The sequence below is a fragment of the Esox lucius genome, chromosome 4 (genome assembly GCF_011004845.1).
Source record: "Esox lucius isolate fEsoLuc1 chromosome 4, fEsoLuc1.pri, whole genome shotgun sequence".
Taxonomy (NCBI): domain Eukaryota; kingdom Metazoa; phylum Chordata; class Actinopteri; order Esociformes; family Esocidae; genus Esox; species Esox lucius.
The window spans coordinates 12,874,189-12,898,621 of record NC_047572.1 but is presented as its reverse complement, the minus strand read 5'-3'; the positions used below and the strand labels follow the sequence as shown (position 1 = coordinate 12,898,621).

At 40.5% G+C, this 24,433-nt stretch overlaps 2 protein-coding genes across 3 annotated transcripts in view; both read left to right on the top strand.

Moving 5' to 3' along the window:
• Window positions 1-6,597, top strand: part of nr3c1 (nuclear receptor subfamily 3, group C, member 1 (glucocorticoid receptor)) — a 44,163-nt gene extending 37,566 nt beyond the window's left edge. For both annotated transcript variants that reach the window (XM_010897048.3, XM_010897056.3), the window contains exons 4-10: window positions 2,602-2,783; window positions 3,552-3,668; window positions 3,769-4,044; window positions 4,298-4,442; window positions 4,774-4,904; window positions 5,676-5,833; window positions 6,151-6,597. In XM_010897048.3, the coding sequence (XP_010895350.2) occupies window positions 2,602-2,783; window positions 3,552-3,668; window positions 3,769-4,044; window positions 4,298-4,442; window positions 4,774-4,904; window positions 5,676-5,833; window positions 6,151-6,303 (1,162 nt within the window). In that variant the 3' untranslated portion in view covers window positions 6,304-6,597. The remainder of the gene's footprint in view (window positions 1-2,601; window positions 2,784-3,551; window positions 3,669-3,768; window positions 4,045-4,297; window positions 4,443-4,773; window positions 4,905-5,675; window positions 5,834-6,150) is intronic.
• A 9,270-nt stretch (window positions 6,598-15,867) lies between these two features.
• fgf1a (fibroblast growth factor 1a) lies at window positions 15,868-23,617 on the top strand. The gene is made up of 3 exons (XM_010897082.3): window positions 15,868-16,218; window positions 21,462-21,565; window positions 21,877-23,617. Exons 1-3 carry the CDS (start codon window positions 16,044-16,046, stop codon window positions 22,075-22,077), a joined length of 480 nt encoding a protein of 159 aa, XP_010895384.2. The 5' UTR covers window positions 15,868-16,043; the 3' UTR covers window positions 22,078-23,617.
• Window positions 23,618-24,433: the final 816 nt, after the last annotated feature.

Sequence of the window (24,433 nt, the reverse complement as noted above, 5' to 3'; positions counted from 1 at the left end):
TCACACTGCAACCATTTAGTCTCAGTTTGCCACCTTTTTACAGTAAATCATTTTGAACAGTTTGTGGATTCTGCCTTTCTCTGATCTTCTCCAGACTATAGGTCTGTGCTACCACTCATCCCTCTGCAGTCCTCAGACCCCATGGCAGAGATTGCACATCTGTGGCTAGTGTAGCATAGGCTAGGACTTCCCACTTAGACAAGTCATGCAGCAAACGTGTCTGTCTTTTTTTCTTTTTTCTTACTTTTAACAGTAAGCGAGTGAAGTGCACATGAGTATTTAAGCAGCATAACAAATGTAAGACACAGACAGTTTCTATTTTCATAGTCACTGCGAACATTGGCCGACAGACTGGGGCAATGCGAAACCATCTCACCCACAGTCAAACTCTGTGCAGAACCCAATCCAAACATGCACAGAAGCTTTTGGCTCCTCGGAGAGAGAGATCTGTTTTGTCAAAGTCTGAGAAAAGCCAGATGGGCGGCCTTTAATATTATTATTTGAATCAGTGTGGGCGACAAATTCCACATGGCCTCCTGGGGGATGCAGAATGTTTGTCTCAACCAGGATAATGTATCATCCTCATGACTCCTTTAATGAGTGTCTACTTGCTTCTGTACCTGTGAAAGAGGATAATAAATTGCTTACATTAAAAAAAAATGTTTTTTGGATCTCTCAGGACTATAGAAGTGAGTGCCGTTTAGAAGGGTATGTTGTAGTCCTGTGACAGTGCAGCGGAGCCCTGTGTTCTCAGGGCTAGGTCCATAACTCCTCTTAACTGACTGACAAAAGAGGTTGCAGCACATTCTGGAAGCACCTGAGAGGGCCGAAATGGCACCAAACCGGCTTTCATTCGAGCCGCTGCCGCTGACAGACAGACAGGTTTTTCTGGCCTTCTCTACTCAGGCGTAGGGGATGTGTCCTCACCAAGAGCGTGCCTCTCAGTCTCTGTGTGGGCGTAGCCGAGACCGGGCCTGCATGTTAATGCAACCCTATTCCCCATGCATTCGCTTAATAGGGTATTGCAAAAGCGTGTCGTCTGAAAAGCTGCCGGTGACTTCCGGAGGGTTCAGACCAGATAAAGCTAGGCCAGATGTCCGTGTCGTCGTAGTACCGGAGTGGCAGACAGGTTTGCTGGCCTGCTCTGAGATGTGGCTTGCTAGTTTTACACAGTCTGAGTGCAGAGCGATGTGGGCGCAGCAGCCTCTGCTCAGCTTTAAACTGGAGCGAGGGGGCGGAGACCTGAAGTAAAGAAAGTAGCCGTCCATTACTGCAGCGGGGCACGGCTCCACCTTGTGGCAGGTTTGGGAAAGTGCGTCGCCAAGAGCGGCGTTCAGTAATGACCACATTGTGGGAGTTCCAGTGGGTGTCCTAAACAAGCCTCCGGCTTGTAGAGTAAGGAGTCATAGTAGTTCGATTCGTGGTGTTTCTGTCTTCATACATTATCTATGATTTTTATAGAATTCAGAGATTTGTAAATCTGGCAACAGTTAATGTTTGAGTTGAGGAGACCGTAATATTACAGGTTCTTGGCAACTAGGCAAAAGAGTAAAGGTTATGATGGATTTCTATAAAAGATAACAAGGCCAGTCACACGCATGTTCTTATAAGTAGCCATGATGGATTGTAGGCCAATATCTTCAATCAGACCAAAATATGTAAGTGTAGTTAATGAACAGGAACACCAAATCCTATGGCTTGTTTGTAATCTGTGTATGTTTAGACCTTTGTTTGGGAACTTTAATACCTCTAGGATAGTGTTTAAAGTTCTGCGACGCATTTTGTATAATAATAATTACAAAATATTCAGGGTGGTGTACACATTAGGTAAATGGAGATTTATTTCTAGATTTCTAGTAAATGGAGATTTATTTACTCAATCAGTGGGGTAATAGTTAAAAACTTCTATTTGCATGACCCAGTATGTTATTATTTTATATTTTATCGATAGACTGTTATTTCATTGATATATGGAAGTGGATATTCAATTTGAAATTAAGTCAGAATAATGTAATTTTTACAGAGAAGTGTCTCTTTTTTTAAGTCTGCAGATTTAAATATTTCAGTGTCTTCTACAAAACCTTTTTGGAATAACCCCAGAACCCCTAAGCAAGGGGACTAGAATTGGCCAAACTTCCAATTTAATAAACAGTGATCCAAAATCCCAAAATGCATCATGGTCATGTCTTTTCTACATGAAAGGGGATGTTCAGTTGCCAGAGTGATGGGATTTTCTTCTTTCACCCCTGAGCCTATGCTGAGTACTGACCCCAGAGGCGGTGAACCTTCTAGAAAACATTATTTTCAGGAACAGAAGGATGTGTTTGATCTCACCCCCTGTTACAGCTTTACAAAGAGTTAAATTCTCCTCCTCATACTTACATAGCTGTTACATAATGACAAAAATGTGTTAAGCTATGGGAGTGCTGCTGCAGTGCTTTCAATAGTCTGAAGCATTATTATGTTCAGTATTTAGTGCTCAGTTTGCCTGTTTTATTTGTTTATTTTAATTCATAGTCTTATTTTGTATAAAACCAGACTGACGTGTGTAGGCCTGTAACCTTCCATGACTAACTGGCAATTCCCCTCCTCTCCCTGCAGTTCCAATCCCAGACAGGATGGCGGGGCTTTGACGAATACAACAACCCAGGCCAAAGCCGGCACCATCCACAAGATCTGTCTGGTGTGTTCGGACGAGGCGTCTGGCTGCCATTACGGGGTTCTCACATGCGGAAGCTGTAAGGTGTTCTTCAAGAGAGCCGTGGAAGGTACGCTGGCAAGGGGTGAGATGGTAGCGCGGTACTGCTGACATGGTTTAGTGTTGTCTACAGTTAGCATGACATGGGACTTGTGTATGTGGTGTTTATTGCATGAAAACGTTTCAGTGCTTTTTTGAATGAAGACACAGTGGGCGGTCTTGGTCTGACTGCATGTTGTGGTATGGAATGTGAAGGCTCACGTGTCCATAGTCAGATTAACCTGATCACATTTTAGCCTGGCACTGAGCAGCAACCAGTGTGAGCAGAGTAGAGCTCCCACTTCACATTCAGTTTTCGATCTTTGCACCCAAGCCTACAATAAATTGAGTACTCAACTTTCTTTTTGTTATTGTAATCTCTTGTTTTTAAAAGGGGCTACATTTAGAATAGATTTTACTGCTGTAAAAGTGGAATGATAAAGTTTTACAACATTTACACAGTACAAGTTATGTGGTTGTATACAAATTCACTTCCTAAAATGCAGAGTTTCTCTTGGTCAATAGAAGGCTTACAGGCAACACAAAGCCATCCAGTTATCCCCCTCTAACAAGCAATGGCTGAAATCCCTTTCTGGTTGGTAAAAACTGACACTGTTTACTCATTTTCTGTTCAAGAAAATATGCAGTGAATAATATAGGCAATCATTGTGACTTAAATAGCTTTTAATATTTATAAAATATTTTTATGTTGGTAGACCAAAAGGGGCCGAAATGCCGTGCATGTCAAGACTATTTAACTTTCATCTATTGCCAGATCGCTCATTTTAAAGCAGGATTTTTTTACCTTGTGCAGGGCAGCACAACTACCTGTGTGCTGGGAGGAACGACTGCATCATTGACAAGATCAGAAGGAAGAACTGCCCAGCGTGCCGCTTTCGCAAATGTCTCATGGCGGGGATGAATTTGGAAGGTAAACACAGTGCCAAAGGCAGGTACACAATCCTGTCCTTCACATTCAACACGATCCCCACTATCTGCCCCCACCCCATCCATCTTTCCCTTCCTTCCAGCTCGTAAAACGAAGAAGCTGAACCGTTTAAAGGGGCTTCAACAGCCCGTGGAGCCGGCGCCCACCCCCCTCCCAGAGGCCAGGTCGCTGGTGCCCAAGTCCATGCCTCAGCTCATCCCGACCATGCTGTCTCTACTGAAGGCCATCGAGCCGGAAACCATCTACTCCGGCTACGACGGCACGCTGCCCGACACCTCCACGCGTATCATGACCACACTCAACCGGCTGGGGGGGCGACAGGTCATATCAGCCGTTAAATGGGCCAAGTCCTTGCCAGGTGAAGTCCTCAAGTCGACTCGTTCGCGTGTGTTAGCGCGTTACTTTTCAAACGGGACAGTTTTTTGGGGTGGCGCTCTGCTGCCAGAACGGCGTTCATACATTCTGAATCTATTTAGATTAGGAAGGTGTTAATACAAGGGAAGGGTTTCCCCCGTTGTGGTGAACAAAGGTCCGTGGTTCTCTGTGGGGCTTTCTACGTTATGGTATAAATTGATGGTTTCGGTTCTGTGCTGGATGGTTCCATCTTCCAGGTTTCCGGAACCTTCACTTGGATGACCAGATGACCCTACTGCAGTGCTCCTGGCTGTTCCTCATGTCCTTCGGCCTGGGCTGGAGATCCTATCAGCAGTGTGACGGAAACATGCTCTGCTTTGCTCCAGACCTCGTCATCAACGAGTATGTCTGTCCAATGATCTGTCTCTCTATCCCCTCATGACTATTTCGTCTCCGTTTCTATCACGCTGTAATTCGGAATTCTTTATTTGCGTTAAATACATCTAGTATTTTTAGTCTAAAGCAGGGAAGTGGCACAGCATTTCAATAAATACAAAACAACAAGGATAATAAAGTGCTGCTTATCAACATGTATCATTGGTCATTTCCAGTTTTTTTTCTGTAAACCGGGACAAACAGCAGACGAGTAAGGCAGCGCTTGATTAGGACGGTGCTCTGAAGGTGAGCTTCGTCACTAAAACCTGGTTTGTAACACCAGTCTCTCTCTCTGCAGGGACCGTATGAAGCTGCCCTACATGGCGGACCAGTGTGAACAGATGCTGAAGATCTCCAGTGAGTTTGTGAGGCTGCAGGTGTCTCATGACGAGTACCTGTGTATGAAAGTGCTGCTCCTCCTCAGTACAGGTGAGTCTCCACACAGCCGCTCTTCGACCTTTACCGGCAGGCCAGTCCGAGCCTTTTCCATAACACTGGTGCTTTTGTTCAAAGGCGGCCTTAGCGAGGTCGTGTAGATGCATGCAACCAGTAATCTGCGTCAAGCGAGAGCGCTGAAGTGCGACGAGAGAATTCTCTGCTGTTTTGGTCCTCCGGCTGCTGCGTCGGGCAAGCGCGAAGCGAACCGCGCACACGCCCAGTGGCTGCGTGTGACTGCGTGAGAGAGGAGGCTCAGTACCCGCGGCGTGGCACGTGGCGACGCCATTTTGCCTAGCTGACCTTTAAAGATTTATGTAACATTAATGAAGCGCTAACGTGGCGATAACGCGATAGCATGTTGTCGACTGAGGTAAATGCATCATAATGCCCAACTCTGAATAGATGTTTGTGCCAGCCTGTTTCCTGACTGATGCTGTGTGTTCCTGGCTGTGTGCTTATTTTTACGTGAATCCTGGCTCTGAGGAGAGCAAATGATTCCTGTTTGATCTTGTAGCGTTTTGCTCTCCGTTGCCCATTTTCAACGTATAATGGAGGAGGTACTACATAGGCATAGCATGCTGGGTTATTTAAGGCAAGCACATTTCCTGTTGTTTCCCTTTAGTGCCAAAGGGTCACGTCGTTGAGGGAGGTTACAGGAACATATTCTCAGCCCAATGCCAAATTATGCTCTGAAGAGAGAGAGAGAGATAGCGAGAGACACACACACACACACACAGAGGTTGATGTGTTGTCTCTCCCCAGTGCCAAAGGATGGTCTGAGGAGCCAGGCGGTGTTTGATGAGATCCGTATGTCCTACATCAAGGAGTTGGGCAAGGCCATCGTCAAGAGGGAGGAGAACTCCAGCCAGAACTGGCAACGTTTCTACCAGCTCACCAAGCTGCTGGACTCCATGCACGAGGTACACCCGATTCCTCCTCGGTGCTCCCTGTTATGAAGCGGCGGGCCACATTCCTTTCTGCCAGTGACTCACTCACCGAGGATGTCCAGAAGTTGTAGCAAGAACGCCTCCTGGTGGTCTGAACTGGAATGTAATTCATTTAGGACTATAAATGGGTTGGGGTATAGTTAAGCATAGGTTATATAGCGCTTTGAGTACTGACAGTTCAGAACCATACTATGCTGATGCATTTCATGCACTCCCGGCTGCTTCTTTTAACACAGGCTACAGTGTGGCATTACGTTCATTTGCCCTGAATGTTTCTTCTTTCATTCTAGATGGTTGGTGGACTGCTAAACTTCTGCTTCTACACGTTCGTCAACAAGTCCCTGTCGGTCGAGTTTCCAGAGATGTTGGCAGAGATCATCAGCAACCAATTACCAAAATTCAAAGCTGGGAGTGTCAAGCCCCTCCTTTTCCACCAGAAATGACTGTGTGGCGCTACCACAGCTGGCCTTAAAGTCCCACCGTCTCACCCCCGATGGAGGGCGACAGGGAAATGAGAGGAGGGAGAAAGATGTTATGCAACGTACAGGGGTTTACGGATTTCTGGGGGGGAAACCGAACGAAAGAAGGCGAGACGGAGAGAGAGCCCAGAGTTTTTTTTTAGTTTTTCTTTTTTAGCTTTGTTTAACATGAATGGTCTATGATAAAGTATAACCATAGGAATAAACGTGTTCATAAAGTTTAAAGATAATCAGAGATTAAAATAAACTAACCATTCATGTCGTCTCAGGTGTTTGACCCTCAGAACTGAACAATATCCAGATCTCTATATACAGATTATTATGATGCTGATATTTTTTTTTTACATTTCTCAGTTTCTGCTGCCACAGTTTATACCGTTTATTGTAAAGGTAATTTCTTATCTTAGCCAAGGTAACACTATAACAAATTCATTCTATTATTCAACAGGTGTATTCCTCTCTCTACTATCGTTTTTTAGGGGGGCTGGTTGCGTAACAATTAAGTATGTACACATGTAACATCTTGCTTTGTTTTATTTCTTTCTGCGTCTCATTTCAAAAGCATGTGTATATTGCTTTTTAAAGTCAGGCTTGACATGAGGAATTTCTTGTTTTTGTAATGAAATACAATTCAGATCTCTATCTCCTGTAGGCTATCTGCTACTATAACAACCAGTTAAATGCTCACCGACGGTCAAAAAAAGGGAAAAAATGTGCCTTTTTAGCTTGAATTAAGTCTGATTTTAGCCACTCTCATGTCATCGGTCTGAAGCTAGGTATTATTCTTTTTCCATCCTGGTTGACCTTCCATGTATGTGTATTTTTACATGACATTCAGTTGCAGTCAGTTCTCCTTCTTAAAATGGCCACGTGTTGTGTTTCTGGTGCTGTGGCAGCTCTGCTACAATCTTTAACTACAACAAGTGATGCTTATAGTTAGATGGAATAATGCTCACTCTGCTTACATTACTCTCCTCATGATCTCATCTTTTTTACGTCTAATTTTTAAATACTATAGCCCCCCCCCCCCCCCCCCCCACACCTCCAGGTAAGGGTGACTAAGTCACTGGCTGGATAAAAGCATCTGTTAAATTGTAATTTTATTATTTAAAATTAATAAGATTTGGGGTAAATTCCATTAAGCTTCCAGGCAAATCTGGAAGTGTACTGAAAGTACCATTTTGTTCACTGCTTTTCAATCAGGAACATTTTGATTTTGAATTGAAGTTTCCTGAAATTCTTTGGAATTGAAATGGCATTGACCTCAAGCCTGTGTTGCTGCTTTAAAAGTTTTATCAGCGTCAGTGACAGTTGACCATCTTCATGGGACAACAACCAGGTCTATATAGAAACCAGCAAACGCAGGGGTCTTGAGAACTGTCTGAGGGGGACCTTGTCTAGAATGTCACACTTGAGTCCTAAGTGGACATGATATTTAATCCAGAGTCCTTTCCATCCCCAAAATGTGCAAGCCCTACTCTACTGTGGCCCAAATGGCCTGGGCTACTCAGCGCTCATGAGAAGAGCTCTGCTACCTTTCCTCACACTTAACGCAGACCAAACTCTGAATATTATGTTCTGTCAAGCAGTCTTTTCTATGGACTAGGACAAGGTTCTGGTTATTTTATGAACATGGTTGAAGCACTTCTGAAACCATGTTTGGACAGTGTCATTTGAGTGTCCAGAGACTGTGCACAGTAGAGCAGGAGCCAATGGAAGTGATCCATTCATTATTTCTTAGAAATTATACCTGCGTCGGGCAGTACCTTAGACATTTAAGAATGGCCCCTAGCCTGACTTAATATGTATAATATTGAGACACCTGGTAACAGAGCTCAACCTCACGCAGCTCTTCACAAAGTCAATCATTGTTTAGCCCCCACTTAGCACTTTGTTACAACGTCTCAGCACGTACGTGTGCGTGCGTGTGTGTGTGTGTGTGTGTGTGTGTGTGTGTGTGTGTGTGTGTGTGCGTGTGCGTGTGTATACATCTATGTGTGGTCTGATAACTAAAACATTTTCTAGCACTTATGAACCTCCCCCAGTGAAGTACTTACTAACCTGTCCCGTTATCTCATCCTCCTAGCCAATTGGGACGCAGATTGTATCAGATGGTGCTGAGGCAACGGTCCTTATTCTCCTCCAGGAACACTTTCAGTGCCAAACCTTCACCTTTCCTCTGTCTCCTTTTACTTCTGGAAAACTGGCCTCATTTAACAGCTGTCAGTGTTTTACTTCAGAAAATGAAAAGGGGGATCAAAATGCAACGATTTGCTGTGCTGATGTCCACAATGGATTTAATAGATTGTTGAAGAGACCTTCGGAGGTTTTATGGGAATTCATAGCATTATTACAGTTAGCAAGATTATCCTCTGGTTTAACATACCCTTCTCTGTGCAACTGTATTTTGGTTTCAGTTTTCTACAATGTTTTTTATTTTCTTCATCATGTTATCAACAAGCACATTTCCCAGCTTTGTTCATCTGCTCTGTCAACCCTCTTTGAGTCTCTTCATATTAATTTTTTGAAACACAAACCAACCCAGGTATCAGATTCAGATCATAAATTATTGGCTTGAATGACATGGCCACTGTTGCTAAAAAATTGTGAGAATGTTAATGAATCTATAGAAAATAAATGTGAATCTCTGTACTTAGCAGGGTGAGGGGAAACACTGGTGAATTGTGTCTGCCGCAGAGATTGGTAGAGAATGCATCTCGCTATACATTTCCCAGGATGGAGTGTCCACGGGCAGTGTCATTGAGGACTTCCACCATTTTAATTTAGTTTACCGGGTCACACTTGACATTATAGACTGAACCCTCCTGCAACTCGGTGATCAAGAAGAATTAGCCAATTACTCAGGAAGTCCTGTGTTCGAGTGCAGATCCAACCAGATCCGTCCTGTACCCATCTTTATGGTGACTGCTGTTTTTCTTTCCTACTTCCAGGCATGTAATTGAACCATTAATGGCATTGGTTGCTTTGAGAGGGCAACAAACCTGGTTTAAATCAGGCTGGTTCATTGGAAGAGAAAAACCAGGGGTCCCATGAAGGACTGGGGCTTCCCCCCACACTCTTAAAGAGAAAATATTGTATTTTTTACTGAAATGTACATGTATGGTGTGACCACACTATTCATTTTAGAGAAATTGGAGAAATAATTGTTAACCCTCAGACCTAAAGCGTTTTATTTTATCAGTGTTCTAACTTTATACAGAATTTGCATAACAAAATTGCAATGTTGGTTATTTGTGTGTTGTCAGTCCATTTTACATGCATTTGAAAAATTATCTCGCTTTTCTTTTCGTACACTATGCCAACATCAAATATGAAGCTATACATTAGTGAGGATTAAGAACAAATATACCATACTCAGGTTGTCAGCGCTGGTTGAAAATGAATGTGGTCGTCTATGTTCACCTATGAAACTGTATAAAACCAAAAACATTCAGTTTTGATTCCCAACAATGCGTGCCTGTGTGTTTTTGTAAAATGTATTCAATGTTTCATAGTCGGGTAAATTAAAAGCTTGCCTGGCTGTTCAGGTAAGTCATTTTCAGGTGTGTGTATACTGAGCATGCCAAAGTAATTTGATGCTCCTCTCCATTTTGTTTGCCATTGAGTGGGAACGTAACAATCCAAAAAGGAAAATATTGTTTCAACAGTGACCCAACATACATTTTAATGATCTCCATTATCTAAACTGCTTCTGGCTTACTTTCACATTCAGCGTGGCTACAAATATCCCACTGCTGTTGGCTTTCACACAAGTTATAAAACCAGAATCTAACTCCTTGTACAAAAATGTACTGTTCTCTGGAATTGTATTATGCAGTAAATTTCTGACAAGGAAAGTATGCAATAGAAATTAAAATATTAACACTTGATAGATGTGCCATTTGTTTTAATTTCTGCCCCAATATAAATTATTTTATACAGAACACGTTTAGAACTGTTCTGTAGGGGAGATTGGTGTACCATAAGCTGAAGTATTAGATTACCCCTTTTTGTGATTGTACATTTCAGTTATTTTACAGACACTTATATCCAAAGCTACTTACATCTAGTGCTTTTTTGGTAAACTATACATAAATTTAAGCATACAACAAAATATTTAGGAAGCATCCATTTCAAAGTAAGGAAACCACAGTGGTTAGCCATTTACAAAATATGATTTTCATGGAAATGATTTGGTTTTGAAGTTTCCATGATTCTTGTATCCAAACCAAAGTTGATAAGTGTTTTACATCGATTGTGTTATCTATTAGATACTGCAATTGTACTTTAATTATATTCATACTGTATTTCTGCAATGTGTCATGCATTTGTATAGTTTCAGAGAAGATATGACCCATGCATACTGATGTAAAACCATCAGAGTTTTGGCCCCCTTGAGGTACTTGAACAAGCAAACAAGGAATTGTGAGTAGGAAAGTCCATTAAACCATCAGAAAGGGTTTTAAAGAAATATAGCAAATTACGCTAAAGAGGGATAAGATAACAATTTCCTTGCAGGACAGGTTTTCAGAAAGCATAGGTGTCAATATATACAATTTACCATTACAATACTGAATTTTCTACCAGGTGACCAAATTAAATCTAGGCTCAAAGTTCAGCATATTTCTGCAAATTGTCTTTATCTCAAGAAAAATGTACAGGACCTATTTTGTCTACTAATACTGTGAATAGTTATAAGTGAAAAAAATGTTTTTGTGAAAGTAATAAACCAGTGGGAACTTGGCAATTTGCACTACCCCAAAATATTTTAAATGCTATTTTGTATAAAACATGCAGACATTAACTTCTGGAACATTATCAACGGCAGAATTATCCTTCACTGGTGTATCTTTGCTTGTTTTGCTTACATGTATTTTCAGTTATGTACATAATACAATGGTTGTATTTTCTCCATCATAATAGTTTTCTACATCCTCTTTTCTTTCTCCATGGTAGTAACTTCTTTGCTTTTCAGCCGTTCAATGCCAGTTAGTTGTTGTCTTGTTTGTCCTTGTTCTGTGGTACTTTTTAAAACGAGGAGATTTAAACACTCTCCGAAAAATAAAAATGGTCACCTTAAGATACATACTTTTAATTATGCATTTCTATCATGAAACATATTTGCTTGGTGTACAAAAAATGTTGTATGGCCTAGGACCTGACCAAGTCAGTCCACTGGCCAATTACCTAATGACTCAGATTTGACTCAATCACCAGGCACTACACTGGTATAACTGATAGGACTGAAGAGACAGAAATGTTTTCATATTCATTGCAGTCAATAAGTATTTGGACAATGACAGAGCTTTTGTTTTGGCATTGCACTTTGAATGTAAAATTATACAATGGAGATAGGACAGAAGTACAGAATGTCAGCTTTAATTTGAAGGTATTTCCATCCATATCGGATAAAACATAACGGTAAATGCAAGTCCTAAGGGAATTAGTGGGGTCACCATACTTCGATAACACTATGTACACACACTCGTGACTATAATCATCTTCAGAAAGATCATTTGATTAACTATTACATATCAAGATGTATTTTTTATTTAAAATTATCTTTGATAATCATAATTCACTACAATAAATAGCCTAGTCTGCTTATGTTGATTTTAGAGTTACACACTTGGCACAGACAATTTATCAAATGCGAATTGCCTGACATTGAAAATTGGTGCTATAATTGTGATCTGCTGTCCATGTTGGAATACTGATCTTGAAAAAAGTATTTTTGTTGTATTTATCATAGTCTATGTTAGCTGCTTTTTTGGTCTATTGTTTGACTAGGCTAGTCTCTGTGACAGGTTTGTGGATAAAAAGTAATGTAGTCAACATCTGATCAAAATTTTGCAAAAACAAAGAAAGGCCGAATGGTAAGATTGAAACATTAGAGAAAAATATGCACGATAACAACCAAATGCAGCATGATGACAACTGGAACGGTATCAGATATGCTTCTGAAGACATCTCGACATCAACTATCCAAGTCCACTTGGAGCTGCAGCATAGAAACATACCCTAAATCATGAAATGTATATTACACAATTGGGAATAATTAATGTTATTGTTGTACAAAAAATGTAGATAATCACACAGTATAAGCACACTGATCCATTGCTAATTGCCTGTTGACATGTACCAACACTGATGGCTCTCATCAAAATACACTGATTCAACAGGAAAAGAAAAAAGACTAAAGTTGGCAGTAATGAAACAGCAATACTGCAGTGAGACCATTACAGGTCCATGAGCAAAACCGGCAAAGATGGAGTACTGGCATAGAAATTTAAGTCTGGTGTATTTATTGCCATGACCTTTCATTGATGATGAAGAGGGCTGTAACGCAACTTCTCAATATGACCAGGAGGGGGTGTCAAAGGACAAGACGCCCAAAGATTCCTCAAAATGTGTATACTTCTCTTCCAGGGGCATGGCTGGGAAGTCAGGTTTAGGATACCATCCCAAATGCCTTCATGCTCTTCCTAAATGAACTTGCCAGGTGTAAAATGTAGTCTGCAAACCAACATAGGGGGAAATAAGCTTGCAAAATCAGCTCCACGTTCCCAACAAAATGTGACATGGTCAAATGCAACAGAGCTAACCAAAGGGATGTTAAACCATCAAGGAGAGGCCCTTGACTGGCTCAACACCTGTTTGGCCTTGAATCTTCAGTTCTGGTGAATTTGGGTTTTGTCCCCTAGTTTTTTGTAACTTGTTCACTACCTCAGGGAACCAATATTATATCCATTAACATTATATCAATGTTTCTTATATTCTAAGAAAAAAATGGATAATTGAATGGAACATTATCTTGTTCATGCTTGTTCTATTTTACACAGACCAAACTATCAACTTAATGAATAATCCAAAAATCACAGGCCTACAGCCTACCAGAGCTGAGCAGCATTTTTGCATGTTTTTATGTCTGATCTGTTTCCGCACACTTCAGAAATCCTCCTGTTGTCTACATGATCAAATGAAAATAAGTCAACCAGTTCCAGTTGCAGCCATAAATTCCCCAAACCACAATCCATCCCCCTTAGTAAGGGCCGGGTCAAGTTTACCGCTTCACACAACATGCATATAAGGAAACAGTACAGTCTATCTTTCTGGCTAGCTGTCAAAAATACATAATTTTTAGTAAATCTTCATAGTCTATTAACTAGCTCAAACCAGTTTGTTTGCCTCCACGATAATATCAGAAATAGGTTTGGCCAACCTGCCCATACAAATGAGTGCAACGAGCGGTTCAGTTGATTAACTGATTACGTAGCTAAATCAGATGTAATTCGCAGAAGTGTATGTGCGTTGTTGGTTTGATTAGGTGAAGGTCGATCCAATCGCAAAGTTTAACTTTTCTGAACACCCACACTTTCCAGGTTTCTCTTTAAACGCCCATTGGTGTGAGGAAAGGACTCGTGGTTGCATACATTTTACTATAACACAGCTGGATTTATATGCATCTAATTTTATTAGCCCATTATGTGTTACTTATTTCATCTTCAGATTATTTCATTTGTTTTCTGTTCATCTTAAAACAAAATACGGTCAAACGTTTTAAAACACACACATTGTTCCTGTTTTTATTGATATTTAAGCATTTCAAGTCCAGTGAATAACCTAAAATGGTACAAAGGTAAGCGGCAAACTGCCAGAGGTTAAAAAAAGTTTAGGTGACTAAAAACTGAAAGATAATGCACATTGCAGAGTTGGATAGTATTGTTCTGCAGGGAGTACTGTATTGCAGTCATAATGGTGAGAAGGCAATTAACAAAGGAGGACATACAGACCATTATAACCCTTAAAAGCATAGGGCATTCCTTTAAAGAAATTGCAAAGAAAGCCAAGGTGCCAGTGAGTAGTTTCCTACACCATCAAAAGACACTTTGAAACTGGAGTAAACTCTGACCAGAAGAGGTCTGGCAGACCCAAAGCCACAACAGAATCAGAAGACAGGTTTCTGACAGTCAACCGCTTTCTCATAAGACAAAACTTCAAGCAAAGCTTAACACTGCAAGACTCACTTTCAACTGTGATGAGAAGACCTTGAGCTGCAGGTTTGACAGGTCAAGTGGCAGTAAGAAAACTGGAACGGTACAAAATAAGAAAAAGAGGCTTGTCTGGGCAGTAAAGCACCGCCAGTGGACTACTGAGGACTAGAGGAAGGTCTTATGGATTGATAAATCAAAAGGCAAATAGATGATTCCTCAGTGTGTGACACCAAGGAAGCTTAATGGTCTGGGGCTATTTAGCTGGATCCAGAGTCGGCGACTTGCCTTGAACCAAAACACAACCACAGCATTTGGTAGCGCTATGCAATACCCGTTGGTGTATGCCTAGTTGGTCAAGGGCTTATCCTACAGCAAGATAATAACCCAAAACATACCTCCAGGCTATGTCAGAACTACCTTAGAAGAACAAGACAGTACTGGCCAGCACAGTCTCCAGACCCCATGGAGCTGATTTGGGACCAACTGGGCAGAAGGGTGAAATCAGAGCAACAAACATTTGTGGGAACTTCTGCAACAGTGTTGGGAAGAACTTTACAATATTTGATTTCCATTGTAGAAAGAATGCCACGAGTGTGTTCGACTATTATATCTGCAAAAGACGGAAACTTTGATGTAAAAAATTTAGATTAAATTGTTAAACAAAATTATTCCATGATTTATTTTGTTTATTTTTTTCTATTCTTTAATTTCAGAGTTGTACAATAGAGGAGTTCTAAAACTTTGGATCGTCTGTGTAGATTCTGGCATTTATCGGATATTTATCTGATGCTAGAACTGAAAATAATTAGCCCCCTTGCTGATTTAATCTAACCCATCATTCACTTTATCCTGCAGTCTGCCCTGGCCGGGACCATAGCTTCTCCTTCAATGTCAGCAACATAAAGGAGAGGATTGTAAACTTTAGGAAGCAGAGGATTTGCCAAATGCACATCAGTTTAAGTGGAAAGTGTCAAAAGTACTTGGCTTTCAAATAGCCAAAGACGTGTCATGGACTATCAATGCCACCAATGTGGTCAAGAACGCAAGAATGGTTCTTCTCCCTAAAACAGATTTGGCATGGCACCCAGTCAAATACTACCTTTGCACCATTGAGGGCAGTGATCTGCTTTATCATGACCTGGTATGGGAGCTTTCACTATAGATTGATGTTCTTTCTATTTACTACTGTACAATTTAAACGTCCCCACTCCCCAACCGAATACAAATTTAAATAGTGCAAATTCTACTGTAGGTCCAACTTGTCACTTCTTGATTTGCGTGGCATTGACTTATATGTATTCATCAGTACTACTCTGTTGTTTGTATAATTACATTTTAACGTAATTTATTTAGCCGTAGCCCATGTGCATTTTTGTTAAACTGTGATAGGGGAACCGGCAGTGAACATCGTAATTTTCCATACCTGGTGGTAATCCTGTTCATGACTATTACAAAATCGAAACAGCTGTTTAATTAAAGGACAAAAACGTGCACGCGCCTTTGTGGTCAGCGCGTGGCCGCACAGATCATTTTTTGCTACTACGGGTGACTATTAAGTCCAAACATGTCCGTTCACCACCAATCGCCGGTTCCCCAAGTCGTGTTGTTTTTGTTCTTATCGCAACCGCAGTGCGCGCATCAGGTGGTTTAATCAGACAGCCAAGTCTGCCCATCAGTGGGAAGGTTATAGTCTATAGCGCATCAAAAAGAATGACGAATGCAAAAATTACGGTTTTACCCGCGGAGGAGGCGAATGTGAGATTCGGGAGCAACCTGCTCGACTTTAAAAAGCTGACTCGTCTGTACTGCAGGAATGGCGGATATCATCTACAGATTCTCCCAGACGGGACGGTGGGGGGCAAGAGGGACGAGAATGACATTCACAGTAAGATTAGAAATACTTGTTCAGTGGATAGTTTTCGAATTGGAAATACACTGTTCGTCATAAATACTCAACTCAGTGCCACTATTTCAACTATTTTATTGATGGAAATGTTTAGCCAATCAAAAACATTTAAGACGTTTATATCTGCATAATTAAAAAGTATTAAACATCAGTAGCCTACTTTCGTGTTGATGGATGCTCACATTTTATTTGCACATTTTCAAAGTGGACATTCAGCCTTTCAAGGATAAACTTCAGCAAAAGATAATTATTAATCCCTCCGTATAGGAAGAAAGGCTACCACACTGTAGTGGCCCATTTTGTTACCCTGGTTTTATAATAATAACATTATTGATAGAATAGCCCATTCACCTGTGGGACAAAGCTAATTCTCTTTGGTGTAAAAGCGTGGACTTTGCTGTCAATGTACATCTGTCTAGAAAAACGACATCTAAAATTGAAATTCATCATACTGAACCAAAATATGAATTCAACATGCAACAATTTCAAAGATTTCACTGAGTTACATTTGATATATGGATACCAGTCACCTGAAATAGAGTAATCTATGGTATCACATACCTAAATATTAAATTGAAAAGTACATGTTCTCTCCGAGTGAATGGTATACCGTATATATACGGTAAGGTACGAAAATACACTCACCTAAAGGATTATTAGGAACACCATACTAATATTGTGTTTGACCCCCTTTCGCCTTCAGAACTGCCTTAATTCTACGTGGCATTGATTCAACAAGGTGCTGAAAGCATTCTTTAGAAATGTTGGCCCATATTGATAGGATGGCATCTTGTAGTTGATGGAGATTTGTGGGATGCACATCCAGGGCACGAAGCTCCCGTTCCACCACATCCCAAAGATGCTCTATTGGGTTGAGATCTGTTGACTGTGGGGGCCATTTCAGTACAGTGAACTCATTGTCATGTTCAAGAAACCAATTTGAAATGATTCGAGCTTTGTGATATGTTGCATTATCCTGCTGGAAGTAGCCATCAGAGGATGGGTACATGGTGGTCATAAAGGGATGGACATGGTCAGAAACAATGCTCAGGTAGGCCGTGGCATTTAAACAATGCCCAATTGGCACTAAGGGGCCTTCTATCAAAAGTTGCACTTCTATCAACTTGAATCATTCGGCCCATTCTCCTCTGACCTCTAGCATCAACAAGGCATTTTCGCACACAGGACTGCCGCATACTGGATGTTTTTCCCTTTTCACACCATTCTTTGTAAACCCTAGAAATGGTTGTGCGGGAAAATCCCAGTAACTGAGCAGATGAAATACTCAGACCAGCCCGTCTGGCACCAACAACCATGCCACGCTCAAAATTGCTTAAATCACCTTTCTTTCCCATTCTGACATTCAGTTTGGAGTTCAGGAGATTGTCTTGACCAGGACCACACCCCTAAATGCATTGAAGCAACTGCCATGTGATTGGTTGATTAGATAATTGCATTAATGAGAAATTGAACAGGTGTTCCTAAAAATCCTTTAGGTGAGTGTATTTGGACACTGACAATTTTCATAATTTTTGCTCTGCACGCCGCCACAACAGATTTAAAATGAAACAACTGAGATGCAATTGAAGTGCACACTTTCAGCTGTAATTCATGCGGTTGAACTTTAATATCATATGAAACATTTAGGAATTGCCACCATTTTCATACCCAGTCCCCTTATTTCAGGGTGCTCAAATGTTTGGACAAATTAGCACAATCATAAATAAATTGAGAGACTGCACTCTAAGCCCATATTCATTCTGTCACTGTAACTTGAATATATTTTTGGTAAACAGCCAAAATAACTAAACTTGCATCAGTGTCCAATTATTTCCAGACCTAACTGTATGTCTGGGGTCTTTCATTTCAACTTGTGTAACATGTGACCAGCACTTAAAATGTTGCATTTATATTTTGGTTCAATGTATTATTTACCAATATTCCATCAAAGTTAAGATTTTGAGAACATTTGAAAAAATGAAAAATCATATAGAGTGAAATCCATAAATATTTGTACACAATGGTGTTGTTAGGCCTGGGCTTTGGGTGCTCCAGTCCCTGGTATTTTTGGTTTAGCCATGGGAATCTTTTTTGTGTTTGCATAATCGCATGCAACACACTAGCACCTTTGAATACTGAGAAACACATTTTTACTATGAGGATACCGAGGTACAGATGTAACTCAGGATTTTTGCACAACAGTCTGAGAGCCTGATGTGAGTGAGGGACCAGAAACAGATATACCAGGAGTCCACATCAGCAGAGCAACAGATAGCAGCTATAGAAGTAGGCAAATAGAGACAAATCCAGTGATGGCAGATAAACAGTAATGTTAAAATGGTACTGAAACACCTGCCATGTCTACAAGCATCTCCCAAACAGGCAAAACCTCCCTGGAAAATGTGATCCCAACTGATAAATAGATAGATAGCAAAAATAAACATATTGCTGATATTACTGATTATGCTACCAATTTCAACAAATGCAAATTTAATCAAAGACAATATATTTTTTTTAATGTATTTAAATAACAAAATACTCCAAAGTAGCACAAAGACCCATTCACCTTTTCCATATTTTATGTTACAGCCTTATTTGTAATTGATAAAAAAAATATGTCCTCAACAATCTACAAGTAATACCTCCTAATGACAAAGTAAAAACCAGTTTAGAAATGTTTGCAAGTTTATATATAAAAAATAAATAAAAGGATTCCGACCCCTTCACTCAGTACTTCATTGAAATACCTTTGGCAGCCTCAAGTTTTCTTGCGGACGCCCACAAGCTTGGCACACCTGTATTTGTAGTTTGTCTGCAGATTCTCTCAAGCTCTGTCAGGTTGGGGAATGTTGATGCACAACCATTTTTAGGTCTCTCCAGAGAAGTCTGGCCGCTGGCTGGAACACTCAGCCTTCACAGACTTGTCCCTAAGCCACCCCTGCATTGTCTTAGCTACTCTACCAACGCCTGATTGGTAGAGTGCTGCAGAGATGGCTGTCCTTCTGGAAGGTTCTCCCATCTCCGTACAGGAACTCTGGAGCTCTGTCAGTGGCCTTCGGATTCTGGGTAACCTCCCCGACCAAGGCCCTTCTATCCCCAATCTCTCCCCAAAACATCAAGGATGAGCAATGGAAATTGGATGTACCATAATTCAATTTTCAGTGTCAGATTTCTATAAACATAATTTCTTTTTTTTATTTTACAATAAGGCTGTTACACATAGAATTTGTGAAGGTACATACATCATGCAGTGTGCTGGAAAAGGGACAGATTAGACAAAAAACTACTAGATGGGAAGACCACCTTCCACCACAATATGGCAAATGGGTTGTTACGGCTTGCAGAATTTATTCAGCTGCTGACGGTGTTCAGAAACATCTTGGCTGCTTTCATAAAACCAGTGCCTCTAAACTTATTGGTTGACTGTTCATCATGCAGCAGCACACCGATTCCAAACACTACCAAAGCTACCAAAGAGTTTTTTGGGGTCAAACAGTGGAACAGTCTTGACTGGCTAAGTCAATCACCAGATCAGAATCCAACTAAGCATGCCTTTCAGACCGAAGGAAAAAGGACCCGAAACAAACAGAAGATGGCTGCAGTACAAGCCTGGCAGAGCAGGCCACTTAAGATAGCCTGTCTCTTGTGATACCACTGGGTCTCAGAATTCAGACAATCATGAAATGCAAAGAATATGGGACTAAACATGACTACTTTATAGTACATATGCTAATCTGTCCAAACACTTCTGGTACTTGAAAATGGGAGACTAAGTACAAAACATGCTACAATTTCTACATGTTTCTTCCAGGGTACATAAAAAAAATCCTCAAAATAAATGGGGATGAAATGTAACTAGCTGGGTAGCCAGCTGACATACAGTTGTGCTCATAAGTTTGCATACCCTGGCAGAAATTATGACATTCGGGCATTGAAAATATGATGCCAATGCCGCAAAAAAGCCTGCTTACAATATGCCCGACAACACCTTGACATGCCTCACAGATTTTGGCACACTTTAATTTGGAGTGACGAGACAAAAATAGAGCTTTATGATCACAACCATAAGCGCTATGTTTGGAGAGGGATCAACTAAGCCTATAGTCAACATAATACCATCTTCACTATGAAGCATGGTTGAGGCTCATGATGTTTTGGGGGTGTGAGCTCTAAAGGCTTGTGAAAATGTATGGCAAGATGAATGTAGCATGTTATCAGAAACTACTGGGAGACAATTTGCATTCTTCTGCACGAAAGCTGCGCATGGGACGCTCTTGGACATTCCAGCATGACAATGCATGACCGTAAACACAAGGCCAAGTTGATCCTCCAGTGGTTTTAGTAGAAAAAGGTGAAGGTTCTGGAGTGGCCATCACAGTCTCCTGACCTTAATATCTTCGAGCCACTCTGGGGAGATCTCAAACGTGCGGTTCATGCAAGACAACCAAAGACTTTGCGTGACCTGGAGGCATTTTGCCAAAATGAATGGGCAGCTATACCACCTGTAAGAATTTGGGGCCTCATAGACAACTATTACAAAAGACTGCACGCTGTCATTGATGCTATATTACCAAATCCCCAAGGGTATGCAAACTTTTGAACACAACTGTATACCACTGAGATACACGCATGAGAAATGTTTTAATAAAAAAGACAACCTTTCAATATATTGTTGTCCAAACAATATATTATACAACAGCAAAAACTGAAAAGACTAGAAAACATGTTTACCAAAGGAGATCCCACATTTCCGGTATGAACCTAATGGAGGGCCATATTAAGAGACCATCATGTGTGGGATGAATTCCATCCAAAAACAACCAACTGCTTAGTAAGCTAACATTAAAATACAGGACAAAATAACAATTTGAAATCAGACATACCTTTCTTTCCTGCAGAATTATTTTTTGTGAAATGCTACAGTTATTAAAAGCTCCTGGTTGTGTAACATCTATTCATAGTAAGATTCTTATTTTTTTTTTTAAAGAATGTTACAAATAGCCATGACAACCATAATACAACAACAGATAGCATACCCCAGTGCCTCAAATGGTAACTAACCTCATGATGTCTACGGTTTGTCTCTAATATCCCCATCTATTCTCCATTCGTTATGTGAAAAAAAGATTTTATGGATGGTTGGAATGTTTAAATGTTAGTGTGTTAGTGTGTGTGTTCGTGTTTGTATTTCTTATGCTGTGCTGCCTCATTTCCTTGTGCAGCGGTCCTCAGGGTGAAATCTGTGGACCATGGTGTGGTAGTCATCCAGGGGACAGAGGCAGGACGTTACTTGGCCATGAGCGACGACGGAAAACTAAACAGCTTAGTGAGTATCAAACAGCCTGTATGACTGTAGTCCATCAGTCCTTATGGTGACCCCTTCCAATCTCCTGAATTAACACAGGACTTTGAAGGAGTTTAACATTGATGTCAACATAACTGTAGAAGGGGATATTTTAAACACACTGACATTCAAATGAGGCAGCTTTCCTTTTTTTGCATTCAAACTGTGCAGTGAACCTTAGCAACACATCTATGACAGGGCCTATAGCCTTTGACCACCCCCGAGATAAACGAAACAACAATGTGAGTTTCACTATGACCAGTCAAACATGGGTTTGGTTCTCTCACACGCAGCTGACAATAACCGATGAATGTTACTTCCTGGAGAAGATGGAAGAGAATCACTACAACACATACCAGTCTCAGAAGTACAAGGACAGCGGTTGGTATGTGGCACTGAAGAAGAACGGCAAGCCCAAACTAGGATCCAGGACCCACATAGGGCAGAAGGCCATCTTCTTCTTGCCCCGTCGGTTGGAGGGCCCTGGGGAATGAGTGGTAGAGCCCTATACTACACACAGATTACACCTGCGCATTTGCACTTCTTTTGCTGTGCAACCCAGAATTGCAATATAGCAATCTAGGTTCACAGCTCAAATAATCTTCCTTTGTGTGGCCAAAATTAAAACATTGGCACCAAATGCACCTTGAGGAAAAAAGAAAGGGAAACCTGAGGGATGTCTGAAATGACAAAATGTAGCACACCCGTGTCATTTTAAACATCCGTTTCAAGGTGATCATTGGGATGTCCTATAGTCAGAAAGGTGAAAGATAGGTTTAACTGTATTTGAAATGTATTGAAGCACTCGGTTTATCATAGATGTTATAATGCTTTAAGTAACCTGATAATAGACGGCGTCACCTGTATTACACTGGTATAGTTAAAACAATCTGCTAGATACATGCTAAAACTTGGCAGAATGAACTCACACTACGACCACATTACACCTTATGCTGCTAGCTATAAACCAAGCAGTTATGTTTGCTTATGTGATAACACTGTTCTTCACTGTGAAAATAATCCCAAGTAACATAATATTAAAAGACTAATAATACTTACATGTATATAATAATGGACTATTAGCCACTCTTACTAGCCAATTGTTTCTGAAACCTGAAGGATAAAATCAAAACACTGGGCATATTTAAATCTTACTCTACGAGCTCTGGAGACTGATGGCTTTACTGTTCAAGTTGGTAATACATTTAATCCGTCTGGTGTTTGATCAGTCATTTATTAGAGGGAAAAGGCTGTACGTTGAAAATTATTAAAACCTATAGTACAATAAATGTCGTGTCTGTTCATCTTTCACTCCACATCCTACTAAAAGCAGTAAAAACCTTTGGGAAAGCTTGCACACAAAACCTGGAAGAGACATTCAATCTCACTTTCAGAAGTGAAATTTATTAGACATGAAGCTTTGTACAGTTTTAAACAACATCTTATAACAATAAAAGCCCAAGGATGCAGCTGATCTACTTGACACAGATCAGAGGTGTCTGGGAGTTTAGATCACAGTCCTAGCTGTGCTGTACCAACCCACTTGAAAAACTGGTTTAAAACAAAGACTCACATACAGGTGTTTGCTAGAGCACAATTGAGAGAATTGACAGGTAAAATGCCAACAATATCCAAAATGTACAGTTACAAATTATGCCAATTAACATGATCAAAAGAAAGACTGACAAGTAGACCTCAATTGCTTGAGTAATTTTCCCTAAATGTAATATTTATGGCCATTTACCACTTGTAAAGCACTAGATCACTCATAACTACTAATAAAGCGCAATTTGACTCTTATGGAGGCTCCATACTCTGAAACACTACAGGCACTACCATTTGGTCACGAATAGTTGATTGGATAACATGTGAGTATACATAGGAAGAGACTCCATGGGTTTTTATTGGCATATTTCTAAAAGTGCACCTGCTTACAACATTCTTTGATATTATAATAGTTTGTTTCGATACCTAATACGCTACAGTACTTCTCTACACTCCCCAGAAAAATTTCATTTTTTCCCCCATTACATACATACAAAGAAGAATTAAAACCGCATGACTGATTCAGCAAAACACTTTAGACAAAATCTGTCACCTCAGATGGCATGTATGTCCTCTGACATTTGAGGTACACGTTCATATAAAATGTAGGATTCTGCCTAATGATGTGTATAAACCCAGGATTGCTAGTTGTATGGATCAGCCACTGAGTGGCATTGGAGCCACCAGTCGACCATTTTGGCACCCCTAGTAAGAGCAGTTCTCCACAGGAATGAATGGAATTTCAGTGATATTTTTCCAAGGACAAAATTACAAATAGTTCAGCCAAGTAACACACAGGTGTCGTTACTACCTAGGAATTTATGGACACTGTATAAAACCAACCCAGGCTTTGCTGAGTTTCACAATTTATTTCATATAATGTCAAATTATTTCAAAATAAAAGGTGGAATATCAGTCCCAGGACAAGCAGTAGGGCAATAAGATAAGTCATCTTTAAAATGTGCACTATACATAAGGAGGCATATGGAAATTACATGGGGGTTTTTCTCCTTTTATTTTTGTATTCCTTAATTCAGAAGTATGCATTTAGATGTGGGTAATGGAATGAAACGTTGTATAGTTTCCAAAATACTATTTCCACTGGAGGAGGAGTGCCAAGATGACTGTGCAGGAGCTTCCATACAGCACCTCCTATCAGTCACCTAGTGTTAATACGTCATTGACTCTGCCACAAGAATAATCCATGATGCAAAATGTAGCAAGGAACTCTGCCCTCTACTGGCTAGAAAGAATAATTTAACACCATTTAAAAGCCAACAGGTATATTGCCTATTATAACTCGTT